The 24,239-nt window shown below is 40.4% G+C and overlaps 1 protein-coding gene across 3 annotated transcripts in view; it reads right to left on the reverse strand.

Annotated features, from left to right (window-relative positions):
- Nucleotides 1-24,239, reverse strand: part of DCBLD1 (discoidin, CUB and LCCL domain containing 1) — a 46,174-nt gene that overhangs the window by 9,617 nt on the left and 12,318 nt on the right. For 2 of the 3 annotated variants that reach the window (XM_039731613.1, XM_039731615.1), the window contains exons 2-9: nucleotides 20,889-21,101; nucleotides 11,328-11,465; nucleotides 10,711-10,762; nucleotides 9,903-9,975; nucleotides 8,115-8,248; nucleotides 4,079-4,119; nucleotides 2,600-2,815; nucleotides 1,408-1,532 (exon numbers count right to left, since the gene is read on the reverse strand). In XM_039731613.1, coding sequence (XP_039587547.1) covers nucleotides 1,408-1,532; nucleotides 2,600-2,815; nucleotides 4,079-4,119; nucleotides 8,115-8,248; nucleotides 9,903-9,975; nucleotides 10,711-10,762; nucleotides 11,328-11,465; nucleotides 20,889-21,101 — 992 coding nt within the window. The remainder of the gene's footprint in view (nucleotides 1-1,407; nucleotides 1,533-2,599; nucleotides 2,816-4,078; nucleotides 4,120-8,114; nucleotides 8,249-9,902; nucleotides 9,976-10,710; nucleotides 10,763-11,327; nucleotides 11,466-20,888; nucleotides 21,102-24,239) is intronic. The other variant, XM_039731614.1, reaches the window with a different exon arrangement.

A 24,239-nucleotide genomic window follows, 5' to 3' on the forward strand; every position in this document is an offset into this window, starting at 1 on the left:
GATTCAGCCACAAGATTTTAGGAATTGAGAGCTCTGGAAAGAAATAATCTTTTTAGTTGTGCCGGATGATCACATTTTTCTGTTAGCTCAGAGGAGAAAGATTATCACCGTTTCAATACTGTGTAATTCCCAGTTAATGTATGCTGATATAATGCTATCATTTTTTATTTAAGAGCACTGCAGCACCCTTTCTTGGAAATAGCGAATAAAACATAAAAAGGAAAAAGTTGAAGTGAACCATTTCTAGACATTTTAGTAAAATGGTCAGTTTTCTATATCAAAGTTGAAGAATTACTATTGACTACACAGTTGTTACTGCATTTATATATTATTACCCAGAATCAGCTCAGCCCCTTGTGCAGAACAACCATCCTTGCAATATTAGTTCTTGGAGATGCTTCAGCCCAACCTAGGAAAGCTTAAAACCCTGATGAGACAGAGCAGTGAGCTCAGCATGCCTTAGATAAAATGCCAGGCCATATAGGGTTCTGATGGGACAGGTTCTGTTATGCACCTTAGCTGAAACTAAGACTGTATGTAATATTTTCAGAGGATATTTGTATATAACAAGTCACTGTGGGAAACTGCAAGCCTGCATATTTTAAATAGCTAAGCCTTTGCAGTTCACCCACTACTAGGCTGATTTGTCACTCTTTGGGCCAGCATCCCCTCAGTTTAACATTTTAAAAAATATTAACACTGTTAATGTCGGAAATTCCTTGCCATGCAAGCTAAGAAAAGCAGAGCTAGCAGGAAATCTCTCTTCAACTCTGCCAAGTTTTCAAAAACTGCCATCAGCCCTGAGGATGGTAGAGCCTTCTCCTGAGGCAAGCTGAGATCCCTCAGGAATGATGAGTGGAGGTCTGACTTTGAACACTGGGGACAGGGAGGAAGGCTTTTGGGATTTCTTTTGTTTGAAAGAAAACATGAAGTTTTCAGGGGAAAATGTTTTCAAACTCTACCAGCAGTTCTGCCCTTCCCCTGAGGGGTTGTTTCATTTGGTGGGGGGAGGTGGACTGACCATCCAAATGCATTTGGAACTGACCCTCAGCTTTGCTGGTGCCATCAACAGCATCCCTGGCACAGGCAAATGCTGAGCTGAGCTAAGGACTTGCCCCAACAGCTGCTGTACAGCTCCAATTACAGCACTTTTTTTAAAAAAGGGTGCAGACATACACATGCCTCCCTGTGTGTGTCCCACAGCTTCACCAATCCCTGGATAACTTCCTTGTTTTGACAAGCTCACTATGTGCTCCGTAGCCATAAATTACACTGGGTGAAGACAGCCCAAGTCCAGACAAGTTTGAAACTCCTAATCATTCTTGACAGTGAAAGCCTGCCCTTCAATGTCAAGACAGCACAGGCATTATCATTTTGTGTTCTCCTACCCTTCCCACTTTCCCTTACCTTTTCTTCATTGCTCAGAATCCCTTTGTAAGTTCTCCATTTTGAGTTGTTATTTTTATAGTTCATTGTAAATGTCTTCACATAAAAGTTGAAATTCATGGATCCAGAACCAGTGGTCTTAATCCCTTTTAAGAAAATACAAGAAACATTTTCATTTGCTATGTGCCTGTTTTAAGGGAACATTTCCAAATGCAAACACAGAAGCCAAAACAATTTGGAAAACTTGGTCTTCAAGGTGTTAGTTTATTTTTCAAACTGTGTGGAAATTGAATTTAAAATTTGGGTGAAGAATAGAAATCTGTTTTAAATTGTGAACTTAGACCAATGGATATTTTTAACAGAGCACAAAAGGCTCAGGGAGCTGGGTCAGTTCAGCCTTGAGGAGAGATGACTGAGGAGACCTCATCAATGTCCACCAGGATCTGAAAAGAGGGTGCCAAGAGGATGGAGCCAGGCTCTGCTCAGTGGTGCCAAGCAACAGGACAAGAGGTAATGGGAAGAATATGGGAATGGGCAGAATGGAAAGGTCCACCTGAACACAAGGAAGAACTTCTTTACCGTGCAGGTGGCCAAGCACTGGAACAGGCTGCCCAAAGTGGTTGTGGAGTCTCTCTCACTGGAGATATCAAAGAACTACCTGGACACAATCCTGGGCTGTGTGCTCTAGGATCGCCCTGCTTGAGGTTGGACCATATGACCCACTGTGGTGCCTTCCAGTTATACTCATTCTGTGATTCTCTGACTCCAAAATGAAAATTGCTTTTTGATATTATGGTTTGTATTGGCCATGTTTACATCTTTAGCAGCAACTGTAATATATATTTTTGCAACTAAATCAAGAGATGGAAACAGGAATATCTTTCACCTAGGCCTTGTTTCAAAGGCTGTGATTTTCACATTTCGTACTGATTCCAGGTCATCTACGTAGACTCTACTGCTCCCTGTTTAAGTATTTTGTTCTGTCAGCATCTTTACCAATCAGATATGCACAGTTGAGTTCAATCCTATATCCTCGTAGGAAGACCAGTCTTGCAAACAGTTTCTTGTTTTAAACACGAAAATAATATTCCTGAGTGCAGAACATTTCCTTACATTCAACAAAAGAAGCATTGCATTAGTGCACTATCAGCTCTTCAGCTGCATTCAGTTTCCTCTCCGGCTGAAACAGTGTAATAACCAGAGAGCGACGTACCGGTTATTCTCTTCTTCTCTCCCAGGTCTATCTCCAGCCATTCGCGGGTGCTGCTGTGGTTAGAGGCCCAAGACCATCCCGGGACTTGTAGCCAAGCCTTGTCTGGGGACCACAGGAGCAGTTGCCCAAACTCATTGGTCTCCTCCCAGTAGGAAGATGCAGTAACCTGGCTCTTGGAGAGGAATCCCTCTTCCAGACTGAGAGATTTGTTGCAGCCTAGGAGTCCCCACACAGACAGGCAGAAGGAGTTATTTTGCATTTTCACAGGATATTTTTATATTAGGCTAGCAACATTTGAAGACCACCCACAACAGCAAAGTCAGACATTGCTGAATCTAGTGCTAGCCTGATGCTCTCCATTAGCTGTGGTGTTTACCAGTCAATTTGTAGTGTATGATCCAGTACCAGAGTGCTGCAGTCCCAATCCTTTACCAGTCTAACTCCTACATACATGACACCTTCTGACTACATCTGCTATTTTTGCCATTTAGTTTTTTAATCTCTGCACTTTTGTCTCATTCCTGTGAAGACATTTTTTATTTTTAAATTTTTCCTTCTGAAACATAATATTTATGTTTTGAGATTGGCATTAACTAATTCTGCTGTACAAAACATTTCACAGATGAAGGTACTGTACTGAGAGGAATACTTTACTGTAAATATTTCATGATTCCCACCTGCAATTAGGGCTAGGAAAGTTACTCATTAGAGAAGCTCCTTGATACTGCTGCCAAGATGTGATATCATGAAGATAATATCTGTGGGTAAGCACTACAAACTCCACCAAAGAACCCACGAAGTCTCTGCACATCAAGGTTCTTCAGAGAAAACAGGCCAGTGGAATATGGTTCAATGAAGTTAAAAATAATTCCTTGGCAGATTCAAAGGCCTATACATGCTCTACAGTTTTCAGTCGAATAGTAAATGATTTTATCTCAAATGAGTGAAATATAATTCAAATGAACGAATGCGAACTTTCCCCCCTCTTTGCTGTGTTTTATGGAAATGAATGGCTTGACAGATTAAAAGAGGGTTTTGCATCTTAGAAAGCCATAAACAAAAATGCCTTCTGTATCAGTGTAATATAAATACATTTTCATTTCTCCTATGTTTTCTTTCTCCACTTGTATGATGAAGATGGAAATTACAAATGTCTGAAGAAAAACTGCTTTCATTTTCTGTGGCATAAAGTACATAAAAATGGGATTATCTGATTGTCATTTTTCATATGCTGGCACCAGAAATGTAACAGCAGAATACTATTTCTGTTTCTCATCTATGTGCGTATGACCGCACATATTCTGTGGGTTTTTTTCTAGCTCATTTCAGATCCCTTCAATTTTTTTATTCACTTGCCAATTTTAAAAAACTGTTATCCTAAAATATCCTTCCTAGACACAGCCTGACATTCTCCTGATTATTTTTTAAAACTTCTACAGAAAATATTTAAATAGCTAAAAACAAAGCAATTTTTCTTACCATTTGAAGTAAACGTAAATCGCTTATCTGACAGAGAACCACTGCAAGAAAAGAAAAAAGTAATTCAGCCTCTCATGAGGTGGTCACAGGAGTACTGAGGTAGAGCTGCTGAATCACTGTTTATCCAGTAAAACACCTCTGGCCAAACAGCCTCTTTCTCTGCCAGCAGGATGCTGACCCCCTTAAGAGCACTCAAGTGCGTCTCTCACTGTGACTGAATTCAGGTAAATTTTTAAATGGCTTTTAGCATTTTTTAAAGCTTTGGAGTAACTTCCCATTGCATCACCCTGTTACTCCTGCTGCTTGTGAAAGAGTTACACTTGATGGAGACTAAACCACACCAGCTCTGGCCATTCCTGCTTTGGCTACAGGTGTGTCAGAGGATGAAAACTCCTTGTTTTAATCTGGGTGGAAACTAGTTCTGTTATAACCATGGCCAGCATCTCCCATCAGGAATGGTTCTTTATGCTCCATTAACCACATCTATGGCTCCCTTTTTCTTCTTCCTTTTGACATGGACTATTTTGCTTCAGGGGAAAAGCCATTTCTTGGGCCACTCCACACAGTCCTGCACAATGCAGTACAAGATAAAATCACCACTCTAAGGGAAAGCTGAGTTTTCCTTGGCCTCTCAGGGAGCTGCTTTCTAATTGCCAAGGAGATGCCCCTGAGTTTTCACTCCAGAAGCAATGACTCCAACTGGCTGCCTAATAAAAAGAAAACCCAGGGTTTTAATATGAAATTAGTTTGGATTTCTTGAAAATCTGCCCCCTCCGCTGTTGCTTCAATTAGCTGCATGCATCGCTGGCCCCTTTTGAAAAGCCTTGGCTAGCGTGACTAAGCAGTAAAACAACTTCTGCACTAAGCATGGAGACAGTTCCCTTTTAGGCTGCCCTTTCTTTGGTTTTGGCCAGGAAAATTTCCCCCCAAGCTACTGTCTGCAGCCTTACCAGGGTGTTATATATTTTGCAGGGCTATATGTTTTGAGAGCACTGCAAATGGGGAATAAGGAAGTAGTCCCATGTCAAGGTCAATAAAAACACTGCCTTTTTTTGTCACTGAGGGAAAACTAATGACTACAGGCAAACGAAGCCCTTCAGAGCTCTGGGTGGGAGCTGATTTATTTGGGCATGTAGGCAGCTGAGTAGCTAGAAGGGGAAACACAAGCCCTCCCTCCCACATCTTCCCCACAGGCAATCCTTAAGGGCAATCAGATGCACTCTGCTCACTTCAAACCAGTTCACATCACAGCCAAAACAGTTGTTGATTGTTTAGTAAATGCAAAGAAATTAATTTCAAGAGAAAATAAGAAAATAAATACTGAGGTAATCAGTAAAACCTACCCAAAACAGCATCACAGTGCTCCTTGAATACTTATAATGAAAAAAAGTCAACCAGGACCCTTTCAAATAGAGGACTACAAATTTAACAAATAGAGGAGGTTAGCATTTCTAAGGTCCACAAAGCTATGAAATCAAGCTGATAAATTTCTACTGTAATTCACTAAAGAGAACAAGCCAATTCAGTAAGTGGTAATTCATCAGTTTCCTAATGTGACTGCTGGAATTTTGTCACACAGGTTCCACTTTGTCCTCCAAGGGAGGGTATCACTCCATGTTCCTCATTTGCCTGACAACCTTCAGGATCCCACCTTTCATTTTTTTTTTGCCAGAGCTGGTCTCAAGCAAGCTTCTCCTAAGCAGTGCAGGTTAACCCCAAATCTCATCTTTCACTGTTGACAAGCATGAAGTCTCCTGCATTTTCAAAGGCAAACGATTCCACGTGTGCAGATGTACAGTCACAGGCCACAGGCCACGCTACAGCACCCTCCCTGTGTATTTGCACTGGGGTATCAGAACTGCCCAATAAATCCAGCCACTCAGGCTTCATTACAGCATCTGGGGGTGCAGGTCTGCACATGGATCATGGGAAGTGAAAGCCTCACACATGATGGAGCCAAACAAACACAATAGAGATGGAGTGGGGAGGCCAAGGTCAGCTCTTGCAGGGTGCTGGATGAGCGAGACATAACTCCATGTTCACAGCACAACACTAAACAGCTCGATGCACTCCAGCAGCAGCTTTTGATGAGGTCAATTTCGGCTAAAGTCCCTAAATAATTTAAACCTTTAATACTGAAATCCACTATAAATGAGATTTTAAAAGCTTGAGCAAGCTCTTATTTAAGGGCATCCAAAAAGCTCTTAAGGCACTGCTGCTCAAGCACCAATTTTTTCTTGTGGGCACTGGCTCATCTGCAGGATTTTCTTTCAGTGTGTAGGTACTGCCAAACAGGGAAGCCATGCAGCTCTGTAGATACCTCTTATAAAAGATTTTTTAAAGCACAAAATGCATTGGTCCATTTTCTTAGTAAACAGGCCTACTGTTTCTAAGAGCCCTTTTTCATGTTTTGAAACAAAAGCATTTCCTACACACTCCAATTTCCCTCTCCTGGGCTCACACCAACAGTTCATCTGTTCTAGAGACTGTCCCAGCTGCCAGGTGTGGCAGAAACATCCTAGGAAGCTCTGTGCTGACACTCCTATTTTTTTCAAACCCTGTGCCCTCTAGTTTGTAGGCAGTGAGCCTGTGGCTTCCTGTATAACCTGTATAAAGCTACTGTTGTCTCCTCGGGGCAATTCTGTCCCTTGGAGATGTGCATCATGCTCGAGGAGTGCCTCTGTCTGCCCCTAGAGGCAGGAGAGCTGCAGGGGCTCTGCTCCTCCTTAGGGTGCTCGCTCAGGGGCCTCATATTAAATGGGATAAAGCCCCCAGCAAGTGCACACTTGCAGAATTACACACTTTATTCTTTGCCCACTGGCTCTTGTACTAGGAAAAAAATTACAAATGGGAATCACAACTCCCTTTCATTATAAAATTTGATGTGCTACCGTCCAAATTACTCCACTGGGATTATCAAGGGTCACAAGCATATGAATGTACGTGAACAGTTCTGTAACATCTTTATATAAGGTACAAAATATTTAATTTAGGGTTTCACTAAGCTGGCACGTGTCATGGAAAGAATTTGTGTTATTTGTTTTATGGAGGGGCTTAGTGCCTGACCAGAGCTCTCAGTCCTGCTTTGCTTGAGACCACTTTACATGCATTTTCTTTGGCAACTAACTTTCAAGAAAAATAGAAAATATTTAGGCGGTACAGTTCTTCTTTGGCTATGATCTACATATGCCCCAGCTTTGTATACGCCAGTGCCATTGTATATAAAGCATTTCAGTCTCTGCTGAAGTTTAAACACAGCAACAGATCACGAATGCCTTTTTTTTAATGAATGAAACCATGATTGTAAAATTGTCAGGAGGTTGTGAAAAATCAGGAAAATAGTATAAAAATTACATATTGCTTTAGCTCTCATAGGTTATGGAATGGAAATTTCCCTTCTTAAAAAAGAAAAAAAAAGGCCTCATGTAAAATCCAGATAACATTTGAAAATTAAAAACTATAAACCAACAGGAATGACAGAAGCAGTTGCTGGAAGGTCTTACTGTGCTGGATAGAGATTAGAGGATTTATTTCTACTTCAACAGCAGTACAATTAAAAGTCAGAAGATAAGCAGTAAATATAACACCCTTTCTATAAATATTCTAAAAGAGAAAATCTCTGAACATGTCAAAAGCACAATGTTTAAGAAGTTGTTCATTAAATCCCCTATGGCTCAATGGCACTTTTTACCTACTCATTTTTCCTAGCCTTTTTTAAACTTCAACATGAGCTTATCATGATTTATTAGCACATCGATTAAAGCTGTTTGTTGCAGAACATCATACTCTCATGTATCTGCTAACAAAGTAATTTGTAAATATGTTTTGGAAGGAACAGAAGGAGAAAAAAAAAAAAGAAAATACCACTCTACATGGTATAGAGCCACTGAAAACCTGGAACCTCTTCCCATCTCCATTACCAACACCATTTTGATAAAGCCCTACAAACACTCATAACATCCTTTCCTCCCCAGGACGGTGTCCCACCTGCTTGTGCAGGTGGTGGCAGTGCCCTGTGCCCAGCCGTGGTACTCACTCGAGGGAGGGGACGCCGTTGGCGACGACGCCCTGGTAGCGGCTGATGCCCTTGTGCTGCGTGACGCTGATCTGCCCGCCCAGCTCGTCCGCCACCACGCCGGCGTGCACCGCAGATTTGCACAGCAGAGACGTCTGAAAGGCAGGAGCCAAGGCTCGGGAAATCAATCTGACAAACTGCTAATGCCTTCCCTGCCAAGCTACCACTATACAGGTGTTACAGTCATAAAATCCAGCAAAAGCTCAAGAGGAATAAGAGGCAGGGGAGGGAGAAAGAGGAGTAATCTTTGAAAAATATACGTCTCCTAAAGTAATTTTTCTTTTCAAAAACAAATGATCTGCTTCTGAGAAGGTGCTGTAAGATTGTCACTCCTCAGGAAAAAAAAAAAGTCAAAGGCAAGGCAACACACTTCCTTGGGAAGATAAATCAATAATTCCTTGGTGTTGTTGCCTGAAGACAGACCTATCTATTACTGCACTTTAGGATTTGAATTATGGTGTACATTAGGGCTTTGGCTATGTGTTGAGTAGCTGCTGCTGGGTTTTTAAGTGCAGCCCATTTCCCATTATCTCAGGTGGGATAGTGCTGAAAAATACAGGCAGGACAACTCATGTGCCATCTAGGTGGTAATAACAGGGCTAGGGATGGGAAGCAGGAACAGCACAGAGAAAGGTAGAAAGGAGGCTTTCCTGGAGGCTGCAGGCAGGTTCACACTGGCCCAATTTGGGCTGTGCTACTGGACAAGCTGGGGTGCTGAGCTGTCCCCTCCAGGGAGGGGTGGGGAGAGTTGAGGCACAAAGCAGCACATCTCCAGGGGAGCCCTGCAGTTTCTTCCCATCACAAAATCCTCCTTAATGGTGGAGGGGAAATTTCTTTTGCAAATTCCTCAGTGCAGATAAAATCTGCATGAGGTCATGCCATGTGCTGCTTTTCTGCCCTAACCATTGGAACCAAGGGCAGAATAACTCCAGCTAATGAGAATGTAATGTGGCATTTCTTTGTTTCTTCAGCTCTGCCACTTTTCAGGCTGGAGCCAGCACGCTTGAATAACTGGATGAACAGGTTAAACGTGAGTGCTGACTTTTTGGAAACTCAGTGACTGTGATAGGGTGGGATTTTTCTTCAGTGGTATGATTAGGCTTACTCCACTGTGAGAGAGGTAAAGATTTCACAGACATGACAAGAGAAGAGTCCAGGGAGAGGGGCACAGAGAGGGCAGAGCTCTGAGCCATATGAACTGTGGATAAATGCAACCACTTCAACTTTTTCAGTTTGAAGAACAAGAAGTTAAAACAACCCAGGAGGTCGGTAGTTAGCAGTGGGATGTGGTTAGGCAGTGTTTAATATTTATTTAATCTCAGAGCATATACTAGGAATACTGCAGGCATAACCTTAGAGAAAGCCCACGTGTTACTGAAATGTATATTTTTCACATGTGGACACCAAACAAGTAAAAGCTAAAATCATAGAAGTATTTCATCCATGGATGAGCACTGCCTCAGAAGGACAAACAGTAGGCAGGCCTTTTCCAGAAAGCCAAAACCGCATGTCAGTAGGTATATTTGACAATCAGTGGACTTTGTTCTCACACAATTGATTTGTCTGTTTGAAAAGTGTCTCTGTGTGCTTATATACTGATAACTTACTTATATACTGATAATAAAAGGTATAGCAAAACAGCCCAGAAGAATTACTAACAAAAGTCAAACAGCAAAAGTAGAAACCAAGTTGTTCTATTCTTGTTTCTTTTGTCTTTATAAATTTGCTCCCATTACCCTGTGTACTTACATCTCTGTATCCTTCTCCAATATTCCCAGAAATGTCACCTGCTATGTCTCTGCAGCCAGCAGGACAGTATCTGCTGTAGTGAGAGAAGAAAGGCTTGTTTAAGGCATGAACTGTAGTGACAATACACACAAACAAACTCCCATAAAAGAAATGCTCTCAAACCAATAAATATTTTAGCAGTAATTTCTCTAAATTACTGATGCTCTGTTAGTGAGTCTAGGAGCCAAATAAATGGGCCCTTGAGTTCATAGGTGGACTGAACTCAGTATCACAAAAAGAACCAGAAAAGCAGTTTAGCAAGGGCATTTATTTCTATTTAATTCTCTTGTTCTAGAAATGCTACCACACAAGTTTTCAGAGTAAGATAAGAAGCCTGTATGCTCATCCAGACAGCAGCCAAAAGAGCACAATTTATTACCATTTCAAACCTATCACAAAGTTCAAGGAACCGAGAAATTATAGCTTGTCCTCAGATAATCTTGTATCAGCTGGGACGTGATCTGCTCCCAGAGGAAGCACTGGAATTTGAGGCTACTTTGAATTTCAAAGTGGAAACTCTTTTTACATATACCATGTATATGTATGCACTTAATGAGAATTGCTGAGAGCTCTGCAACTCCATTCCATCATTTTTCTGGGCCACAGTCTTCTATTCTGCACTGCTGCTTCTCACAACCAAGCATTAAACCATTACTCAAAAAAATTCACTTCTCCAGAAAACCAAGGCTCTTTAACATTTTCTAACAATTGAATCAGTTGACAGATACTGCAAAGCAAGCCAGAATGCAGAGCTGCAAACCCTCTTTACCTGAATTCAGCCTTTGTGTAGTGGTTTGCTCTTTCCAAACAGGTGATTAGATCTGTGAAAATTTACAAATGTCAATTCACATTGTAGGATGTAAAAATACAGACAAATATTTGCCAGAACATGAAATTACATTTAATGACCTCTCTGTATAATACTTTAGCAATTTCATTAGACTGGAAGCAATAGCTATGGTTTTCTTTCATTCTTTTCAACTCCCTCTTCTACTCTTCTTATGCTTTACACCTTCTTCAAGTTGAACAGACATGCAGAACATTAAATGTGGGAATGAAAACTTTAATCCCTCCTACCCCTCCATTCTACCACAGTATGATGGATGCTAGAGCTCAAAACACAGTGGAGCTTCAAGGAGAAGGCATTATTTTCCCCTCCACTGGCCCCGTATTCCAAATAGTCTATGTAGGATTTCAGCAGTTATTATACCTGGTTAATGTTACAACTGCTTCTTGCATACATGCTATTAAAAATACCATGGCTCATGCTAATCTGGAAATACTTAGGAACAAACATTTAGGCTAAATCTCTATGTCTGTAAAGATGATAATTAAATAAGGGGAGCTATGCCACTAATCTTCTACTATTTTTGGATATCACCTTACCTGGATGATCACTGCTGGCATAGGACAACAAAAAGCCTCGTCCTGACACGTGGGATCCACTCTCAAAGTGAATAGTTGCCTCATTGCTATCCAGAATGATTTCTTTGGGGACAGGCATCACATTACCACAGTACGGCCCTACAGACAGAACAAAGAAGATTTCAAAAATTTAGATGACGTAATTAGGCTGGAAAAGTCTCATGATTAGCAGAGAATTTCATAACACACTCATTCTCTTTCAGTATCAACCCAAATGTTGACAAAAGGGTTTTGGCTTCAGTCCTTTATGACTATGAGCTCTAAAGCTGCCCTGACAAGCAGTGGCCAGGATCCAGTTGTCTCTGCATGGCAGCAATTCCAGCATCCACATTTCTCATCACATAAGCCTTAAGAGAAGGATTAATACCCTTTGACCTTTGAAGTACAGCATGCTTACAGCCAGCAGTAACTCATTAGAGAAAATGACACTACATTCAAAAGCAATCCAAGGGATCTAGGCAGGGTCCCTGAGATAAACCCTCCAAATACACACAGCTCATGCCATTGTGGCACAGCAGCCAGTCAGAAAGGATTAGGATCAGAAACAGAGCACCTGGTTTTCAAGGACCTGCATGCCACAAGCCAAATTGTATACAAGGCAGTAACTTGTATACTTCCCTTAGAACATTTCCTAAGCTTTTTCCACTTAAAAACACATGGAAGTATATAATTCGAGTCTCTAAAGTTTTAAACAAAAAAGAGAGGGAGAGAAAGGGGAAGATAAAGGGAGTGGGACAGGGAGACAACGGCCTTGTGCTTGCATTGAATTAGATAAGGGTTTTATAGCTACCAACAGCAGTATCTTGGAATAGTCTTTGGGACACTCCTTTCTTGTGACAGCAGGCGTGCCCAGGACTCCTAGTAATTACATTTGCTTCCTCAGAAAGTCATTTCCCAAGGGGAGTGTTCCTTTGAGGCTCCCACAGTCTTTGCAATTGCCTTCTGTCACCATACCTGGGTGCAAACACTTGTCCCTAGCTGCCCTCAGGCACAGATAATACAGAAAATTCAAAGCATTTTGGATATACTTGTTCAAATTTATGAGTCTATGTACAATCTAAACTGCAAAGAAGAGGTTTTTGTAAGATGGCAAACAGACTTTTTTCCCCAAAGGAAAAAAAAATCCAAAATGACCCTTTACAAGCCCTCAGCCCATCTGTTCTGCTGAGGTGAATGACAGATTTTGTGTCCTGAAGCGAGCCTTTGGGATGAAAAACAACCACTTTGATTTTTCCTAGACAACCTCATCTTGGTGGTGGCTACTTTAGAGCAACTTGGAACTGACTTCTGAGACACAAGAAATTACATTCACATCATGACACAAATTTCGTGATGAGTGATACCCATCATAACAGGCTCCTAAAAGCTTCTTCATTTTGCTTGATGCCCTGGGTTAGGGAAGAGGCTCTTTTCCAAATACTTCATTTGCCTTATAACAACTATAAGGTCAGCCTCTAGAGTAGCCCAATCAGAGCCAATGAGAGCCAGCTGTCAGCAGAATGGCACAAACAAAAGGAGGAACTCTTGTCCTTTTGGCTTAAAAATCATATGGTGAAGGCAGGCAGGCAGAGAAACAAGCGACGAGTGTGACATTTCCCTGGAGTACTCATGTGTTGAAAAATGACTCACGACTTAGTCAGAGAAAACAATGTCTATAAAAAGGGTTAAACAAATTGCTTAGGAAATGAACTTATCAAAAAGACAGCATCTGACACTGTGTCATAGCAGTCAACTGCACGAGTGATTTATTTGAGAAGGTCTTTTGTGTCAGGTTGCAGTGGGAGAAGTGCTAACTTAGATATTTTTTTTTGAGAGAGAGAAAGAAACGAGGAAAAGACAGGGAGTATTGCACGTCTTCAAAATAAAACACCTGAGAAAGCTTTAGTCCTTTTCTTCTCTCAAGGACTGTGTCTACTCATTTTCTCACAAGTGTTCTTTGCCTTTCTCCCTCGCAGCGATTGGCAGTGACCTATCTGCTCTGGAGGTATAATTTAGATGGCTGATTCACACAACCACACATCAGCTGGATCAGGGATGAGTGTCTCCTCCAGTAGCAAGTCTAAATACGTTCCAGATAATTATACAAACAAATCATACATCATGAGCAAAACCAATAAAATAAAATACAAAATAGTCTAGACATACAGAGCTGTATAATCCAAATTAAAGCAAGAAATTCAGAAGCAATCAGCTTAAGAAACCAACATTCAGTGTCTAAAGACAAGTTCCCACTATTAAGTAATAAATCTGAAAAGGTTACCAAGCTATGGTTATCTTCTGCCAAGAGCAGTTCTGGTGTACCAAGAGATTCCCTAAGGTAGCTCAAAAAAAAGGGAGCCTAGGATGAATTCCTTAAGGGACATACAAACAAGAAAGAGTATATACACAAAGGAGGAATATTTTCCAAAGGTTTATAAGTTTTCTGCAAAGATTTGTAAGAAAAAAAAAAGGGGGGGGTGTGAGGGGGTGGGCAGGTGGAATTTATTAATGCTACAAAACATTCACTTGTTCTTTTGTTGCAAACTGAGGAAGCCTTGCAAAACATTTCAATATATTTCTTGTCAACAATTCAGGTAATACCTTACCAGCACTACACTGTCAGGTCCTCAGACTTGCCTGAGCTGTCTATATGACTACTGTACAACCATAGTGAAGATGAGAGATGATGGAGAAAGCCCTGGTATGAAAATGAGAAACTTGCTTATAGTGTCCTGTTAATTTTTACTGCAGCATTTGGACTTGACTCTGGATAAATATTTAATTCCTAAACCTGGGACTTAGCCAGAAGTTTTTTAAGATCCCTTTTGAGAACTGCCAGATCACGTTATCAGTTTTTCATCTTCTAATGTTAGTTGTGAGGTGGGCTGTTTTGCATATTCGGCTTGAAAAACGAGTCATGAATGCTGATCTCTCTCAGCTTCCTGTTAAAGTGACTTGGCTGGAGCTCTGCTGGGGTAAGTAGGCAAGGTTATTTAGTTTGTTTATAAGAACAAAGGAAAGAGTTTGATTTAATAAACAGATGTGTTACATGTGATGAAGCTGAGTAGGTGTTCTACATATTTCAATATTACTATATCTGGATGCCAGGGCCTTTCCTTCTTTCTGTGTCTCATTAAGAAGTTGACCCAACTGTGGTTCCGTCTGTTCACTCCAGATTCCTTTTATACACATTTATAAAAATTCTGCAAGAGAGATATTAGGGGTCTAATCATTTCAAGTATACTAATTTTAATATTCTCCGTAATTAAACTAACTTTTAATGCCTTTCATGCAGAACATTTGATCTGCTGGCATAGTTTAGGTGACTTAAATAAAACACTTTTGTCTCCAAGCAGTATTAACATCCTGCAAGATACACAGTAAATTGTCTCATGGATATCCTTTGGCTGGCCCCTCTGGAGACTGAAGAGACTATTTTACACATTGTTTATTTTTTCAATGTTAGCAATAGCCTACTGCTTTTGTCTTTTTCATAATAGTGTTGTTTTGCAGATCTGATGATCTTTACAACATTGTCTGGTTTTATGAGGTCTAGTTTACTTCTACTGTCAACCAGGCTCTGGCACAGCTCCTGAGCTTTCCTTGTTGAATTATGTTCCTTTATTTTTTCTACTTTCCTTAAGAAGTACTGTGCCCAGAGGACTCTTCTTTCACACCAGCTGGCAATGCCTACATGCTGTTAGTTTCTCTAGTTCGTAATACTTTCTGCCTCTTCTGTAAGGCTTTTTCTTCCTTTTAGAAGCAACTATTTCCCTCTTCATCTCTTGAATGACCAGTTCACTATGCTCATTCTGTTTTCATATTCCTCAACTTCATTTGAAATCTGCAGCTTGACATTTGCAGAGGGCTTTAAGAAACTTGGTTTCTTAAATTATGTTTTCTGTTCAACAGAAAATCTTCTCCCTTTTTTCAGTCTTTACTTGCAGAAGAAGCTGTGGTTGGCAGGCAAGATGCAACAATCCAGGGATGTGCCTCTAAAGGATTATCATGTTTTACTGCATTTGTTTGGGGAAAACTGTTTTAAATTGTAGCCTTTTCTCAAATAAATCAATTTGGAATTACCTCAGTAGCTGGGGAAGAACAGGGGATGAGATGAACAGGGATTACACTTGTTTAACTTCAGACATAAAAACTCATCCAGAGTGCAAGCCTTTCACAAGTAGTTCACAAAACCAGCAAGTATCTGTTGTATGAAAACACCTTCAGTCACAAAATCCATCTCCATCCCACATTCACAGGAATACTTTGATAAGCCTTAACTCCCCCTTACCAAGAGAAGTCCTCTTTGCTCCAGCCCTGACATGCACATGCGGATACTTTGATAAGCCTTAACTCTTCCTCTCCCCCTTACCAAGAGAAGTCCTCTTTGCTCCAGCCCTGACATGCACATGGTGCAGTGGGAACCAGCAGGACCCTGCAAGGACACAAAGTGCTGCTCTATGTCCTTCCTTGCAGGATGCAGGGAAGGTGGTGTTTAACACTGCAGATATGAGATGACAGAGCAGTCAGGATGAGACAGCCTGGTTATTCAACATTTAACTCTGTGCAGCACAGTCTGACCTCAGGCTGAGTGGTGAGCATTTCTTGTTTCAGGAAAAACAAACACAACTTTTGGTTAGTTTCCAAAGGGTTGCCAAAGACTGCAATAAAGGAAAGAAAAAGGCATCCAAATTAGGTTGGGGAACTAATCACAACTTTAAAATGGAGCATCTGGGCCACCTGCACAGGCTGGTCTGCCTTGTTGACCTCAGGTGAGATTGCCTCTTTTGACATGGTTGTGGTTTTAGCCAAATCCAAAGAGAGAAACACAGCAACAACTAGGAATCATGAGTGAAGAACTGTAGTTTAACAAAAAACAGAGACTAACACACTGTATGCAGCTAACAGGAAAAAAGGCCCATTTGATAAAACAAAATGCTGACAATTCTTTGTTTCATCAATCTTTCCAAAGCTGAAAACTCAGGAAACTGCAACCACTCAGGTGAAACCCAGCTGTTAAAAGTGTTTTGACTGTTAAGAAAGTGCTCAACTTGATCTTAGCAAGAACTTGTCTGGGCATTTCTCTGGGTTTCCTGAAATACCAGAAACAATACAGTAATAACAAGTTTCCTTTGAGGGATGAAAAAGAAATCTGGACACACCCTTTATTCAAACAAGATATTTATTTCAATACATAATAAGGAGCAACTGGTTTGATGAATCCCCTCAAGTCATAATGACAGGTAGGAGGCATCCGAAGGCACTCTATACCTTTAGTGATGGGGTGTGTGGAGAAGAAAGCATTTCCAGTAAATTCTCTATTTCACGTTAGTTACCAGCTGTAAATTATGCAGGAACAAGTCAACTGCACTAACTCTCCAAATTATTACTAGTCACTCAGCAGCTCTGACATCCACCCCAGAGGAACACATCAACCTCCTACTGACTGCAAGTGAATGAGGAAGTAAGTAGGCACTTATCTCTTCTTTTGGTTTTCTCTCCAGTCAAGACTGATGTTCATCTCACAAAATTAAGGGAAAAAATACCAAGCCATTAGATGGGGAAGAGATAGAAAAAAGCAAAAAAAGGGGGTCAAAAGAGGTACAGAAATTTGATAGAGACATGAAAAGAAGCAGACTAAAAGCAGTACCTGTCAAACTTTTAAAACGTTTATGATCCACCTTCATAAGTAGTGCAAATTTTGTTCTTGAGAACCACAGGGCTGACATGGTTAATCTTGTTTTCACATATCCCTTTAACTAATTAAAAAATCAGAAGCTCTACTTCAGAGCTCAGTATTTTTAATATGCTCAGATAATGCAATTAACTTGAGAAGAAAAGCATTTCGGTAAAGGCTGCATCTTGTCTGCACTGTGAGATTATGCTCATATTAATTTTCTATGGGACAAAAACCACCATATTTTAATCCACTCAAAAACTGTGCCTTTGAAACAGACCACGATCATCTATTTATTTCTCTTAGAGACAACCTGTGCAAAGCTGTGCTAATATTTAAATGTTTGTCAGACAAAGGTGACTCAGTTTCACCAAAACGGGTGTTAGACTCCCTTTGCTGACTGATGATTAATATTTTCACAGCTACGTCTGGATACAGAACTAACAGCTTGAAAGAAAAGGCTTGCTGCAGGTTCCTTTCTCCAGTGAACACTAAAGAAAATAATTTGCAGAGTAATAACTCAGAGATACAGCGCCAAGACCCTGTATGACTGCAGTTTTAGAGCTTCATTAAGATTATTTAACTATCATCTTTTAATTGCAATATTGGAGAAATATAAATTCAATAGCTGCTTTCATCAAAGGTCCATCAAAGCTGCGAAGTACCAAAGGTGAGAAGAACTGTAGTGTCACATTTGTGTTTTAGTTGAGACTGAGAAAGGCTTCAGTAGATCAGCATATACAACAACTGCATGTTTTTCTAGGAATGAATCATACGCTTCCATCCATCTGCAGAATTCAAGGAATGTCCTGAACTTTTATAAAATCTGCATGTAGGTGCTCTAATCTGTAGTCAGCAACTTACTAAAGTAGCATCAATGTTCCCACTAACATAAATCAATTAATCCCTTCATTTGTATTTAACAGATTCCCTTTGCTGCATGGAACATAAATACCCCAAAGACAAATTGAGTTACTCCTTGCTGTATTGCAAGAATCCCTGCAGATGGTTATAATGATGAATGAATCACAGTTATATGTAAAGACTGGAAGAAAACTGAAAGGAAAACAATACTTTATCATCTGGAGCCTTCTCCACACTAATTTTATATTTGTACACATAATCTGGTATTTTGCCTCTGACCAATTTTCCAAGCTTCAGATATACTCCTCAACAGATGTTTTTATTCATACTGACATTCATACTGTCATCTTCTGTAGAGTTGAAGAAATCAGCATGATATTTAAAACATATTTCCCTTTGGACCTTATTGTCTCATAATTGCAAACCTCCTAAATAAAGAGCAAAGGCTGCTCAGACTAATTTGAAACATGAGCAGTATTTACATTATCATCTTTCATACTTTGCTTTTTAGGTTTTCCTTTTCAACCCAGGTCAAATACAGAAAACACACAAAGATTAGTTTTTAATTGCTCAGATGTTTTCAGTGCTTACAAAATATTTTCAAGTCTCCATCATCCCATGAAAGAATTTTGATGTCTAAGGTCAGTATCTCCTCAGCCAGAGGGAAGATATTGACCTGCCTGTAGATGTTCATGAAGAGGGAAGGGTTGCAAAGAGGAGATCTGAGTTCAGAAACAGCTGTCTAAAAGGACACTTAACAGACTGAATGGATGTAGCAGGGCTTATTCACAGGGCTTCTTTCACTTGTATAAATACTTATTGAAGCCCAAAGCTATAGTAAGACTGCTGAAAAAAATGACTTAGAGAAGCTCTAATCTCATCTAAGAATTCACGTGTCTTTTAAAACATAAGCAACATAATGAATTTATGCCTATAGAACTATTTCCACATCCATTCTGCATGGATTTGCCTGAATGTACAACAGACATTCTGTAGGTATGCTGGTGGGAAAGTCTACAGTGAGCTGCAGACCACAAAAACCATTACAGATGGTAAGTCTGTCTAAACTGTAAAACTGGTTTAATCAGATATGACCAAAATCTGCTAATTGTGCAGTTCACTACTGAGAATGCAAACTACAGTCCACATGCATCAGACGTTACTAATCAGATCTGAAAATGGGTGTGGGAATACTTTAAAAAAATTAATTATGTGGACTTGATTGCATAATACACAGCCATTCTGTGCTTATAGGCTGAATAACTGCAGTATAAATGATGTGAAGATGCCTTCAGGCTGATCTGTAAGGAGCCAGAATCTCAATCAACATCCAAGCTTCATTTTTCACTTCAAAAAACAGTATGTTGATTTATCCCTGTTTCCAAGAAGATTTAGATTAGAAATGTCAAGAGAGTATCAATAAAAATTATTCAAAGATATGATAATGCAATAATAGCCACCTATTTCTTACTGCCAAGTACAGACAGACTACTTCAGGTGAACACCACTCATTTCTTAGTTATGAAATGGATCGCAGAACCATAGAATGGCTCGGGTTGTAAGGCATCTTAAAGAGCATCTAATTCCAACCCTCCCTGACATGGGCAGGGACCTTCCACCAGATTAGGTTGGCCAGGTCCCCATCCAACCTGGCCTTGAACACTTCCAAGGACGGAGCGTGCACAACTTCTCTGGGCAACCTGTCACCACTTCTCACTTCTCAGTGAAGAAAGAAATAAATAACACTAAAAAATTCCAGCACACATGAACAGAGATGTACCTTATGCTTCAAATCAAGCTCTGTTCAGGCTTAGATATCAGCATGTCACTGCCCACTCTTACTGAAGGTTGTTTCAAAATGTAATACCTCCCCCATGAGAACAATAATTACCTTTACCTTCCTTTGTGAACAAGCCTTTAATACCTCACTTGATCTTCTCTTGCCAGATGAGTGATAAGCCCATCATGCTGATAAATGAAAGGCAATCAACCTTCCTTACTACTAAGATATCCTATGAGATCTCATCTTTGGAGAACCACATACTTTTCTGAGCCAAGCAGCGAGGTGGAAAACCTGCAGAGGCTCTGTGCAGCTCACATCTTCATCACATTTTTTCCTTGAATTCATTTTGTTTGTTAAGTCCAGGACAGTACATTTAGCCTCAGCTGACTGAAAGGCTACACAGCCCACTCCCAGCAGGCAAAATTTTATGAACTGTCAATTCATGAGTTCATTCCTACAGTGCAGAACTCCATGCAGCTTTGAATTTAAATTGGATTTCTGAAAAAGGGTGCATGACTTGAAAATCAGTATGACTCTTCTAGAAAGTGCAGATCAAAAGTTTCTGTGACAACTGGTTGGGAAAACTATTTTGAGGAAGGCCTCATGTTGTCTCTGGGGAGAATCCGGTTGCCAATATGATTGTTTTAAGTGCACAGCTGTAGCAGATTATTTGCTTATCTTCCTGTGCAAATCTCTTACAAGAGCGCAGTCTGGCTGTATGCATTTAATATCTGCAAGTATTAAAGCTTGTACATTAGTAAGGTGGCTAACAGCTGGCAATAGTAAAGGTTATCTCCTCTCTGAGCCATGGACTGCCTAGGAATAGAGACACACAGGATCATTGACTCCAATTTCTCATCTTTGTCTAGTTTGTGAGGAAGCTCTTCCCCTACACAAGAAGGGAACAGGGCTGATACAGATCTACAGACTTGCTGTACCAAAACTGTGATGGTCCAGCTCTGCAGGTGTGGAGGCAGAGCCCTCAGGAGTGCTGTGCCCGAGCCCCAGCAGCCCCTCTGCAGCACAGCATGGCAGCACCCTCAGCCTTGACAGCACCACACACAGTGGGACAATGGCTTCCCACACAGAGAATGAAACACCTCAATACAGAAAGGAGGAGGAGAGGACAAAGGCTGATGTTTCTTGCATTTTGCTAAGCTGCCTTTTACTCACACTTTCACCAGTTCATGCATCGACCATGGCCTTGTCTCTTACATACCATGCAATGTTGAAGAGCTCTGGATAGTAAGGTAGCTGGACTCGCATTTCTGTGATTCAATATCCAGGTCTCCAATTTTCAAGATCAGGCGTTTTCCTGGAGGCACTTGGATTTTCTTTTCACAAAGAGTGTAGTTTGGGTATGTCCCAGGATAGTTCTTGGATGCCAGTGTCCCACTGTCTTGGTACATCACTGTGTGCCCACATCCATCCCCTGCAGTAGGAGAACAGAAAGGAAGATAAATAGAATGTATTCCTCAATTTAAAAAAATGTAAGAAAATGCTGGCTACATAATCATGTCTTGTGCATTTTTCCCTTTTAAATAAGTATTTTGTAATACTCCACCTCAGTTCTACTGTTGTTGTTGGAATATAGGTAGCTGAAATACATATAGTCACGTTTCTCTTGTACAGCAGTAGAAAGAAGGGTTGGAAACACCCATGAACTGGGGTGTATTTGACAATAATGTACAGACGGTGTCTCTCTGGCTTTCTGCCTTATAGCCAAACCTTACTAAATCCATGAAGATGCAATTCCACATGTAAGGAGCAGGATCCTTCCTTAAGTAATTTTCTCCCAGTTATCAGTCAGCATTTTATTTCCACAGCAATAGCCATCTCAGAGAGGGTAACTGAGTCATACATGAAAGCACAGACATGACTTAACTGCGTACTATCACAGACCTGACACATCTTATTTTCCTTGTTTTTCTTGTCCCACTTGCACAATACTAACAGCACGGGGTGAAGACACAAGAGGGACTTCCAAAGTGGGGTGTGCACTGCTAGTGGTACACAGGCTACTTTGCAGCAGCATGCCCAGAAATTCAGAGCTGCTGCCTCTTTGCTCAAGAGGTGAGGGTAGGGGCCCTCAAAGTGTGTCTTCATGGCACTGTATAGGAGCCAGCTCAGCTTTGGAACCTTTCCTTGGTGGAGAGGCATCTGAGGAGCAGCTGCAGCAGATCAGAGGACAACAGGAAAGAGCGCATGGAAATACATAGGGGGATGTGTGGACTGACATGGAAAACAGGAAGCATCCATAGAGGGGGAAGGAAGCAGGTATCAGATAAGAGACCTTGACTACTAAAGGAAGCAATTTTTACTGAACTATTTAAAAGCATACTAGTAACTAAAATTTGTATACTAAAGCTTAAGCCATTTTGTTCTGCTCAGTCTTCCAAATAATGGGAATATTTGTGACAGTGGACTAGTGTCGTATACACACACATACAGGCAGTCTTGTTTCAGGTCATTTAGGGCATAGGCACACTTTTCATAGGAGTCTTGCATTCTGTTATCCTTTATCTTGGCAAAACTGAAGGTAATCCAATAAGTGTTAACAAAATAAAGAATCCTGCAGAGCGGAGAATTCACAATGTTCACTTTACCCAAAATTTTCCTTTTGGGGATATTTTGGTTAAACGGTTTTGGTCTCTGCCATTTTAATTACTATCTGAATTACCTTCCAAAATCATTAGAAATAACAAACTTAAGGTTTGATAGGATTTTTTAAAATGGAAAACTAGGAATGAAGTGTTGAAAAAGAAACATGCCATACCAAGGTGGGGGGAAAGTGGCATGCTGTGCTAAGATAAGCTCCAAGCTATCAAACTTTGACTTGCTACCATATAATTACACTGCCATTTCATCCAACTCACTCAACTGCTCTTTCACAAGCAATCACATTTATTTTGAAGCTTTGGCATTACTACTAGCTTTGTTGCCTAGTATTTATTTTTGTCATAGGTTCATGCTGGGAATAGAGGTGAATAGGAGATATAGATCCAAAATCATATCACCATGAAACATATTCAATATGGATTTTCAGATCTCCTTTTTGACATGCTTTAAAGAAACATCTGTTGCTCAGGGCTTTCAACCAAGCACTATTGACTTTAGGATGCCTAGGAAAATACTCAAGATGAAAGGCAAGCTGGCTTCATGAGCAAATCACCTTTTAATGGAAACTTTTGGCAACATGACTGAAGATATAACAAATATTATGGCAGATGAGCTGTCAACTTCCTGAAGTGAGAGGAGTTCATAGATGTCTAGGCAGTGTAAAACCAGATCACTTCCAGCAGGACACAGGACAACCTTGATGCCCGTGTAACCAACTGCTGTACAGTAAAAAAAGAACTGCCCATGGCCTTTAATTTAAACTGCATGTTTCTAACTGTGAGAATTTATTTTAGTTGAAATAAAGAAACTACAATATTGAGCTTTGTTTGCAGCATATCCTTATTAGGGAAGAAAAGGCAAAACAACGGGAAAGTTACAGAACCACATGGGGAACTCCTTAAAATGGAAAGTCACAGACTTCATCTTACTGGGTTATGTTCTGCCCTCTGTCACCTCTGTACAATGCCAAGGATCTTTTGTGGTGAAAAATGCTGCTCAAAAAACTAAATACCTTGCTATCATAATAAGACCCTGACGACTGTCCAGGTCACAGAGCCTTATATTTCTGCAGCAAGTGTACAGGCAAAGCTGTGCATGAGAGACCTCAGCCTGCCATCCTCCTCTGTTGAGGTTATACAAGGTCTTGTTCCCAGGGAAACTCCGTTTTTTGTTGGTTTTTTGTGTTTTTTTTTTTTGTTTTTTTTTGTTGCCCAGGAGGGACAGGGAGCATTAACACCAGAACATCTTTTGAGCTAAGAAAGCATAAATGCTATTTTCTGACTTTTCCCTGGTGGAGCATGGCCATCTAAACACTCCAGATCAGGAGAGGAAGGCTCAGCATCAGCCTATATCTATAACATCCCTATAACATCCCTTGCTGCCTTAGTTCTGCCTGCCTGCCATGAAGCAAAAGATAATGATAAAAGCTTGTTTGCCACAAGAACCATAGTAATGTCCAAAAAGTCACAACAAGTCCTAGTAACTCCTGCTTCTTACAAAGAAAGCTGACTGCAGCTCTGAGTTTCTCAGCAAGATTAAGATTTTCTTTGCTCTGTTACACTGAAATTTGCTGGAAAACACACCAAAAATAAGGAGTCAGAAGATATAGAGGGAAAGTAGAATAAAGCTCAGGATCTGACAAGTCAAAGAGCAAATTAATGACCAAATATTAGTAAAAAACCCAAAAATATCACTATATAACAAGGATCAGAAAAGGAGGCAAGTTGTAAGGAATTCAAGCACATCCCTAGTCACATTATCAAATGGAAAATGTGAACAATACTGCCATTAGTTTTGCTCTTATTACTTTCCACAGGAAATTTTTATTTTCAGTAGAAATGTGTTGGCCAAACTTAAAATACACCGAGTTAAAAACACAATCCCTTGTCCCTATGAAAACTATGGCTTAAACTCCTGGTGTCACACTCTTTCCTATAGGCACAGCTCTTCT

Source organism: Passer montanus, unplaced genomic scaffold, assembly GCF_014805655.1.
Source record: "Passer montanus isolate IOZ18808 unplaced genomic scaffold, ASM1480565v1 scaffold79, whole genome shotgun sequence".
NCBI lineage: Eukaryota > Metazoa > Chordata > Aves > Passeriformes > Passeridae > Passer > Passer montanus.